The 10,653-nt window shown below is 41.1% G+C and overlaps 1 protein-coding gene across 1 annotated transcript; it reads left to right on the top strand.

The window, feature by feature from the left end:
* The first annotated feature begins 267 nt into the window (after window positions 1–267).
* Window positions 268–10,037, top strand: LOC135494667 (amphoterin-induced protein 2-like). Its single transcript, XM_064782861.1, has 3 exons — window positions 268–407; window positions 8,176–8,352; window positions 8,685–10,037. The coding sequence occupies exons 2-3, from the start codon at window positions 8,215–8,217 to the stop codon at window positions 9,585–9,587; spliced, it is 1,041 nt and encodes a 346-aa protein (XP_064638931.1). The 5' UTR covers window positions 268–407; window positions 8,176–8,214; the 3' UTR covers window positions 9,588–10,037.
* The last annotated feature ends 616 nt before the right edge of the window (window positions 10,038–10,653 follow it).

The following is a 10,653-nucleotide window of genomic DNA, read 5'->3' as shown; positions in this document are numbered from 1 at the left end:
AGATACATACCATTGAAATATGAAATGTCAGTGTCGGTCTATGTCAAAATAGCGGACTTCATCTGAACCCTTCCGACGATAATGGCAACAATGTCTAAAATGTGCGAAGAGACACAATGAGCTTTTATAGAGAACTATTACAATGCATTTATATCATGACCTCGTCAACATGTATCCCCTTAACTCATCAATCATATCACATCTAGTGCTCGCCAGTGATATTCGCAACCTGACGCCGAGGTCGCTTTGAAAGCATGTTCGAGCTGTCCGGAACGCGCACCATTGATAACTCCATATCATTCATAACTTGTTAGCGGGCGCAACAAGCCGTCTGCAGCTCCCCAGGGACCTGCCGGAATGCGAGATTACGGACTACATGGTAATTAAGTGAAGGAATCTGCGTGCAGGTGAGCTCTTTATTTCAAATTCTGTTTTCTTCCAATAACTCTCTAAAGACTAAATTTTAATATGTTTTACGTTCTTCAATCCCGGCGGTTTAAGTAAGCTTATTCAAGGTTTATACTTGAAGAATTAAATTAAATCTTCTTTCATTTAAAATCAACTTTCATTTTGCGGACTATCAGTTACATGTAGTAAGCGAAGGAATCTCAAGGCAGGTGAGTTTTTATTTATTAATTTCGGACAGCGTTAAATCTCTGCGTTATTGAATTCTGTCGAAGAGTCGAATTCGATATATTGCCCGGTTAAAACCGGTACCCCGAAAAGTTGTAAATACACGATTAATTTTAATTAATTGGGTTTGTCATTTCGTTGAAAAACGTCCGTGGGTGCACATCTATTCTGGCCGCAAAACCGTTAAGGGTTTTTAAAACGTTCAAAAACCCTTCACTTCTATGAGTGATTCATTGCCAAGTGGACGAGGAATTTAGGCGTCGTTATCGTCGTTGTTGTCGCTGCTGTTGTTGTTGGTGGTGTTTTTTTCGTTGTTGCTGTTAATGTTGATGTTGCTCTGACCTTTTTCCCCTTCTCTTGAGCATTTTTTTCTAAATATTTTCTTCTCGTTCTTCTTGAAGTGGGCTGAATCGGCCGTATTATTTTGAGGTCGCTTATATTTTGGTCCTTGAACTGTACCGAGTTAATCATGCTATCACTGAAAGCAATACTATTAGCACTTGTGGATATCAGTGTATCTGGCAGTTCGAGACGATAACTGAATGCTCACTCAGTAGGAGCCAGACAGAATGAAACTCTTACCAGAATGATGTTAATGGCATTATGAGGTACTATCTAAGTGCTATCCGAAAGGTCATTAAGAGGAGGACGTAGTAGATCGTGCTTCTCATTTTGCAGGTAGGCCTACTTGGTGTCCAGCGTCATTTCGTCTTATTCTTCATCTAAGGAATATCGAGGCGGACACCCATAGCATAAATACCTTCATTTGGTAAAATCTTATAAAAAATACAGTGTACTCCCTTCATTATCATCATCATAAAAAAATGATGAACTTGAAAAAGCTTCTTCAGGTAATAATGTAATTTTCTTAGTGTAATAGATATGGAGATGTACGATACGTACATGAATAGGTGTAACCATAAAGGAATAAACAGTAAATATCACATCTTTGCATTATTATTCCCAAGCACTGTCTGCAAAGTAGTAGATTCCTAATGAGGAATAGGTTGCCAATTGCTTCCAACAGTACAAATGAATGGAAAGGTGGATTTCTTTGCTAATCCGCTGTATTCTACTCTACTTAGCGTAGTTCCTAGGAAATCCCTTGAGAAATCCTACCGAAGTGGCTATCATCGAAATTATGTTGGTTTCTAATGAGCAGGATTTGTATCAGAGGCCAGCAGTAAGAATCGAGAATATTTTCTGCAGCAATGAAAATGTGGATGTGATTTGTACAGAAATCGCCGATTTGAAGACAGCATGAGTTCGCCTACTGCAGTGGGCTTTGATGAACTACTGTCGGCCTCATGGGCTATGTCCCGTTACCTTTTCTGATATTTTGTATTCGTTCCGGGGTCTTTCGTCATATCAAATCGTCTTATCGAGCCCAAGTTAAAAGAAAACTTAACTAAATATACAAAATATACATGCAAATGATCATCTGTATCCAATTTATTCAGTAAACAGACATGTTTTGAACGTGTTAGCAAACCAATCGAAATATCTTTATCTTTAAATTTTACTAAGTAAACAATTCAGTAAGTCACCAAGATTTGGATCAAGTTGCTTCCAAGATTTCAATCTAAATTTGACTTGACCGTAGCCGCTCTCAATAAGAACCTGTCGTTATGCGAACTTATATGCTAGCCAGATGTGGGTTATTACAGGTTAAAGCGAAGAGACGAGACGGCGAACATGAATTCCTGTTGGTTGAGAATACTTTGGTTTCAACTAGTCAACAAAATAAGCTCTCAAACATCTTTCATGGACAGTCGCTGCGCTTATGGACAAATAGTAAAAGCAGTAGTTTTCAAGGCAGCATTCATCTCCTTATACCTGCAGATGTGCTGTGGACGGCACGTCCACCCGATCAGGTATTCTATTCATAAACCCCACTTCAAACAGTGCTTACATAACCAAGCAGCGTGTATTTTCATCTGAAACCAGAGGAAAACTATGTACATGTAGTTCTATCCTAATCCTAGCTCGGTGCTTGTAAGGATGTACGGGGTGAAAGGGCAGTAAACTACTGGTAATAGGCATATATAAATGTCGACAATTCAGCACTCTGTATGTACGTGTATATATTTTTGTCAGCATCATGTAGGGGTATATTCAGACCATATGAAATAAATACATGATATTATCACGGTGCAATTGGTTTGACAAAAGAGACGACTTCTTCTGATTGTTATGTCGGAATGCTGTCATTTGTAATGCTGCTTGTGCAGTCACAAAGAATTGTATACAATTTCAGGCCATGTTCTACATACGATGTAATTGATTACGATGCCTTTCATAACTTCAAGTTGACAATTCTATGTAATTTGACCGAAGTTTCAGGCAAATACTGCTAAAAGACAAAAAACAGATTTGGCAGCGTTTTTGGGCACAAAATATAAAATGAAGGTGTCTTCGAGAGCAATTTAAGTCAGATGACAGGTTAGCTTGCTTTTTTTATATTCGGCAAGGCCCCAAGACCCCCTCTCGTCTCCGAGGTCGCACCGATCGGTGCTCTCTGGATGGATCTGCGTCTCCCATTCTCAAACCTATGAATGAATGTGCAAAGAATAACAATACAGTTTGAGCTGGAACGACGGAATGTTACAGACAAATTTCGGATTTTATCGTATTCGTTGGTTAAGTTTACCTTACTTTAATGATAAGTTTACATAACTCGCAACAACCTAGACGAACGCAATTTCACCATTGAGCAAGTTAATTATCGTATGCGGTAATTAACGAATCGTTTTACCAATCTTCGATCTACCTAAAGTACGTGATGAAGTGCTTTTCATTTCAGCAGTTGCTTTGCACCTCTCACAGCAAAATAACGTAGCTTAACTTCCAACCTGTGATGTTTTCTATGACTTAGCTGATTAGTTTATTAAGTAATTAACTGCACCTTAATTCATTTTGATTGAGTAGTATTATGAAGTCATTTCACCAGATGTTTTAACATCGATTATGGAAAGTTGTAATTTCGTTTTGTTAGGTACTTAGCATTTATATACAGACTTATTTCTACAGTGTGTGGCATTTCTTACGGCAGAGTAATTTTGCTGGGACCTGTTTTGGGTGGGTTTCCTTTGACAATTTGATCATCATCGATTAACAATATCTGTCAGTGTTGACCTGTAACCCATAGCGTTAAAGGGCCCTTTCGATACAGGCCCCAAAAACTATGCATCAATCTTAGACCGGTGTAACAGTAACAAATGCCCCCCCGAAAAAAGTGTCCGGCCCTATTGTATTCTACAACATGGTTCTATAGAGACCCTGACCGTCAATAGCTCAGAGATTGAAACGCATACTACTATCTTTTGTTTCCCGGGCATTCTATCCTAGGACATTTTAAACTTCTACACCGGTCGCACGCAAAAGCCTAGTATTGTGTTTGACTTTGTCAACCCAGGACACACAATTTCTACCAAACATGCATATGTTATCCCTTTCAACGTGTTTCAATTGTATCAATGCGTCTAACCCGTGTGAGATAAAGGGTAGGTATTCAAGACTCCAGTTTCATTATCACGACATCTTTAGAATAGACACCAACAGTATATGAGAATACGCCTATTTCGTGATATATCGCGACTTAAGTCACTTATAAATAGGCCTTGAAAATTGTCAAAAGAGTTCAAATTCTTAAAAGGGTCGTGTATTCCATCGAAAGGTCACTGCCGTTTCGTTGTCGTCTCAATGTCAAGATGAGCTAAGAATGTCATACGGGGAATATAGACTTGTTGCACGAGAAATTTGTCGGGGCAGATTATTTTCTGTGATCTGGGGTAAGTCATTCAGTTCAAACCAATAAATGAATAACAGTCGAAAACAGTTGGGAAAAGTAATGTGACTGACGACGTTGTGCATTTCAGATTTTATTTGTGAATTATGTCACAGTGGGCGCACCGCAGGCGAAAGACAGCTATTTATCATTCTGTGATTCACTAATGAGAAAATCGCACCAAAACATCGGGAATCTCAGAGAAAAACACGAACGATGTCAATGGTGTGAATTGCACCATAATGAGCAATTAGGTATGCCTTATTAAATCAGTAAATCTGCGGAATGTTGCCTCAAAAAACAACAACATTCATTTCTGCCAAAATCACCATACTGGATAATGTCTTAATTGAGAACAATTAGCGTATTCTTGTTCTACTATATCCGGTTCAATTCTATTGATCGGCTCTGTCACGATCAATAGAACTGAACCGGATTAAGTAGAACACAGAATGCGCCTTCAGTTCTGAATAGGGACATTGAACAATGTGGAAAAAATTCAATAGCAATGAGAACAAAAGAAGACTTTGGTATGCTGGTTGTATATGCGGCGGCCGTTTCCCTCCATTTACATCGTTAAGGAATGTATAAAAAAACCAGGCTAGCTGACATGAGGATGCTGGTTCACGACCGCTCGATAAAAGTCTGGCACTGTAATGCACATGTTTAACTTAACCCCCACATTGATTTTTTTCAAATTCCACTTAGCTGCATAATGCAAACAATTTTTCACTTTAAACATACATGCATACATGTATACTCTAAAAACAGCCGTCGAGTGGGAAAGTCGCCGCGGTGAGCGCAGAAGCCCAGGGCGCGCGCCCGGGTCGAGCCGCCGCGGGTGCAGATCTTGGTGGTAGTAGCAAATATTCAAACGAGAACTTTGAAGACCGAAGTGGAGAAGGGTTCCATGTGAACAGCAGTTGAACATGGGCTTTTTCGAATATTTGGTCCGACAAAAAACCTGGCACTGGACCAGCTACTCTACTGTTAACGAAAGTCCCCCCCCCCCCCCATCACGTTCTCAGTGTGGATAATTGCTCTTGCCAGAAGAAATAGATGTCAGAATTCTGTAAAAAGTTTAACAAGGGAAAGACAAGGAAGAGAATTCCTTTCAGATGGTTTCGAAACATTAATTACCTAAATTATTTACAAAACGGTGCAGGTAGGCTGAGACGTGAGGCCAGACAAAATGCAATATTCTTTCCTTGGCAAAGCAAACTCGCAAAATGGTTCGAAGTAAGGTCAATAATGAGTAAAGCGCCGAATTTTCCATTTTCGAGTGCCAACATCTCGCGGCAGTGCAACTACATGCACTGGTACAAGATAATTATCATAATTTCCTGAGGAAGTACTGGAGACCTACCCTTTAATCGCACCTATGTGGATGGTGTTCGGGTATCACACTTCTTCTTCGTCTCATTGTCGTTGGCTTTTTGTCGCTTTCGCTGTTGATGCTGGAACTGCTAAACACTCATCGACAGTGAGCGAGGAATTCCGTTTGCCAAACTTTCTGCGGGTTAGCAAGAAACAAGAGCTTGAAATCTTAATGAGCTGCGAGAGCACTTCCCCGGCCACACATTATGGATCAGCGGGTGTCGGAAAACTATTACTAACGTAAAACCAGAACGGGTAAAGTTTCGCAAGTTGGAAGCCGACCTGGGAAGTATTTAGACAATCTTGTACTTGCCGATTAGCGGTATCGCCCAGGCTCGACGAGTTACTGTCTGCTGCTGAAGTAACATTCCAATACGTAATTTGTATCATGAGATGGTGTGTTGGAAATCGCCCGAAAACTAGACCGTTTTATTCGATGGCATCCGGATAAGACCGGTCGCTTGGGCCGTGCAAGGATATACGCAAAAGAACCTGTGCGATTGGTTGTCTATCAAACATATTTCATTCTTAGAAATAATCTGGGCTATAGCTGGCATGGTATTGGTATTCTCATGATAAAAGTAAAAAAAATCACTATATCATAAGATCTGTTCTTTACTTCACACTTAGGATATGATAAATGGAAAATTTACTATTCTTCGCAAAATGCTCACTGTAAATGGCTGCTTTTGAAAGAATGTCAAGTCGCAAACGTGCAGCGACTGTAGCTAATCAATGTGCTTCCTGCCAGCCCCCTTCACCAACAGGAATCCATTAGTCTGTGAGGGGTCGAAGCATGACGGGAATAATTAGATATCACTAACAGAATCGAGTCAATCAACTCTTCTTGTACATGTATATGGCGCTGATGCTGTGAATGTGAGGACGGTGTGCATGCTGCGTTAAGAAGAAGAACATAGAACTCGCTACCCACCACCGATCAAAATGCATATTTTTGCAGCACCCATTCTGATGCTTCGTCCATAACTCGAGGTATCCATTGGGTCTATTATGATCAGATGACAGGGCGGTGATGTCCAATTTCCTATCCTTCTCTCCGATGGTAAATTCAAACAAAAACACTGCTGTGGATCACTCTGTCAGGAAAGGCGCGCTTGAAATGATTGGTCGTGTTTTTCTAATATTGACGAATACCCAGATTGATGTGATTGCATGAGACATCACAACTGACCCCTTAGACGTGTACATGTCTGAGTTTTTCACAATCAAGACAATGTCAACATAGATTGAGATAAGAACTACACTTTATGCGTCAGAGTCTATATTGACTCTCTGTAGCACTACAAAACTGCTCGTTGTAGCTTCTACGACAGACAGTCTATATTCGTGTGGATACAATCAGAATTTTCAATAATATTTTCTATTAAGAGAGCCTGATACAATTAATCATGATCCATTAGTCTCGACACTAGACTAGTATTCACATCTATCGTCCAAATTGCTATCCGTCAACGCTGGCTAAACTTCAACACTTAACACATAATTGATTTTATGATTTACTTAATACATACGAAAAGAAATATGAGCAAAATCGACTTGCCACAAAATTGTACAATATGTTACTAAGCTAAGGTTAGCACAGTACGACCTAGCATACCACACCATGCAATGTCTTCACATCTGCTAACCGTTAGCTCAGATAACGCCCATAGATAACGTATCACAAACATGGCTAGCACTTGACAGAGCACGTGTTTCTAACATGGCCGATCAAAGAGAATGTGTTTTTATCCGGAGGTACTCAACATTGACTCGGAGTAAGATTGATGACCTCCGCCAAAATTGCTCACATATCGTCGCCACTGGAATATCATTCCAGCGTTAAGATATAAATGCATCGGAAAAAAGGTAGTCATGCTTCGGCGTTCCGCAGGTCGAACAGAAAATTGTTGGCAAGGTTTCGTACATTACGTTTATTTGCTCTAGCTGGTTTTAGTTTATCGACCCCCACGAAAGCTGTTCTATGTGGATCGATGTTATCAAGATTTGCCCTGATAACCCATTGATAAGACAGGCGAAAAGTTGGGATTAAGGCCTAGGAGAGAGCAGGCTTTTGATGAGCCAGACTTGTAGTGTAATCTTTTAACTACGAAGTTGGCAAAAACGTAATGTATCTTCATTAGTTCCTAGTCTTCTCACTGGTGCGCACCGGACGGGAGGATAAATCGGGTCCACTGATTGGTTGTGGGGGATTGGCTCACGAGGGTACCGAGTGGTCGGTATAAATACCATGTCCCTAAAATCACTGGATGGCCCTGCGTGACGTCTTGTATGCGCCCCGGACGAAGCAGAACGATTCTGCGCTGATTACTAGATTGTAACGTGTTTCTTACCAATATAATGCGTTGTCTTTTCAGCATCTCCAAGACTAAGGGGTACCACAATCGGGCGCGGCTATGACGCGAAGAACGTACATCATGGCGCTCTTTGCGTTCCTTCTCCACATTTCCCACAAATCTTTGGCAGGCGGCGCTTCTGGTGATGCAGACGACGAGGAAGAATTGCCCTGTCCCGCTAGGTGTCGTTGTGTGCAGGTGCGTTTCCATGCCGTTTTGATGAAATTATTGGGGTGATATATTGGGATGAGTCGGCTTATGTACATTTTATGGCAATACTATTTCTGCTGTGTGCACCTGGGGAATTAGCTTCTGTTTTCATGGCGGTTATACTTGTTGGTATCCTTTCCTTATTTGAATACTTCGTTTAGAGCTATTTGCAATGGTTTACTGCCCCCTATTGTGAGAAATCATAACCTAGTTCTAGACTGTCTCACTCCTATCTGATCTGTAGCAAACATACATTCTTAGTGATTGATTCTTGATGATATACCTGATTTATTTCACGTACGGTACATCGATCTTTTCAGGTCATGGGCGGCACTATCGACATCTACTGCGAAAATGCGGAGCTATCATCATTGCTGGACATAACACAACTCGGATACAAATCGAAAATTGGGAATCTTATAATTTCAGGAAGAAATAACATCACGGAAATAAAAGCGGGAGACCTTGACGGGTTAACCATAGAAAATATAGAAATGTTCAACAGCCCGCTGAAAAGGATGGATACGAATGCCTTTCAAGGTGTTAAAGGATTAGAGCGGTTATTCATCTTGCGTTCTCCATTGTTTGAATTTTTACCCAAACTCGGCCATCTCAAAAATTTGATGAAGTTGAATCTCAATAAAAACAATATCACGTACATTTCCAAAGGCGTATTCGAGAATGAGGACTCAGAAACGGTTGCAGGTATAATCAACCTGAACGAAAATAACATCAGAAATTTAGATTTTATTCAAAACGTCTGTAACTTTCGAAAGACAACTGTTCAGCTGAAGAAAAATCCGATTATTTGTGACTGCGCCGTTTATGAAATAATCCGCGCGGATGTATTCAAATCTAAAAGTGGGTTGTTCGGTCATTGCAGTGGGCCGAAGTACTTCCGGAGGACGAATCTAATGGATTTGAATGAGTCTCCGCTCATGAGTAAACAATGCAATGATTCTTGCGCAACGGAGAAGAAAATCTCTGTCAGGTTTGACTGCAAGAAAATGCTTTGGGTGACAAGTTCTGGACTGTCGTGCGAGACTCGCCCAACTTGTGAAAATGGACATCTCGTCTGCTCAGGTGGTGGCGTGCGCGCAGTAGTTTTTCAGAGTCCCGCGCAAGATTCCGCAAATGTTCGAGGTCAGGGTAACAATGTCACATCATCGGTGATGATAATAATCGTTGCATTGGTGTTTTCATTTGCTAAATTGTTCAGCTGAGGCGTTCCAGATGTTGGTGTAAGCATGATAGTTCCTTATGTACTATAATACTCCGCATAAATTTGTGACACACGTAGCCCGTTCGATTGGAACTCGGAGTTGAACGCGAGTCCCTCAAGTTACATTCGAGGTGCAAAATCTACCTGGGTTGGCGAGCTTTGCCGGCAAGCAATATGGCGGCACAGTCACATGCCTGATGCAGCCCCAACTGCACCGCGGCGTGGATCCCCGAACGGAGACTCAAGGCCCCCTAGACAACCAATATATCTTGTTCAGTATCAGCCAGGGGCAGAGTGCTTGTGAAATCCTAAGAGGGGAAGCTTCCATTTTCAATTTCAATTTTATTTTATCGTAACGAAAATTTGTGACCGTGACGTAACGTTGCCTGTAAGTTACATGGATATGCTTGTTTGTGACTGTATGGTGAAAGTAATAAAAAGATGTTTTCTAGCTCTCGGTTTATTTGTTCGATAACATCTGATGCCACGATCAGATGGCAGATTAGTGACGAATCACAACGTCTATATGGCCACGATCCATATGGAAGAAACTCCACCGCCCGTATTGGCGCATACTCAGCGTCATTTCCTGGGTCAACAGGTCTTGGTCCTCGTGTCTAGTTAAACACAAAAAGTGGCCTCGAGAAAGTTTATCTCAGTACGTTCCGAGTTCAAGTTTATCTCAGCTGCAGAAAGATCTACCACTTCATACTGGTGCAAACAACTTGGGCTAACAGAGGAGGTAACGTGATGAAATCACATCACGTGATTTCATTCAATATACACAGTATAGTCGACGGTCCTGACATGTATTAGAGTTGTACCGATGTAGCAGTATCCGGCCCTCCCCCCTCCGCCGCAATAGGCCTACGAGCCTTTAAGGGCTGACTATATGTGCATTTTAGCTAGAACTTGAATTCCTAAAGCAATTAGAACTCTTTTAGAAGAGTTCTTCCTGCTTTAGGATTTCAATTTCTAGAGAAATGGTGGCGCTATGGTACCTAGTCTATGACGTCATCACAACACACCACGCGTTTGTGAGTGTCTTCCGTACTGGGAATGGTATA

Source organism: Lineus longissimus, chromosome 10, assembly GCF_910592395.1.
Source record: "Lineus longissimus chromosome 10, tnLinLong1.2, whole genome shotgun sequence".
Lineage (NCBI taxonomy): Eukaryota > Metazoa > Nemertea > Pilidiophora > Heteronemertea > Lineidae > Lineus > Lineus longissimus.
This window is presented reverse-complemented; position numbering and strand designations above follow the sequence as displayed.

Coding starts and splice junctions, on each gene's coding strand:
- LOC135494667 (XM_064782861.1), top strand. CDS start 8,215: ATGACGCGAAGAACGTACATCATGGCGCTCTTTGCGTTCCTTCTCCAC. Junction 8,353..8,684: donor CTAGGTGTCGTTGTGTGCAG/GTGCGTTTCCAT, acceptor CGATCTTTTCAG/GTCATGGGCGGCACTATCGA.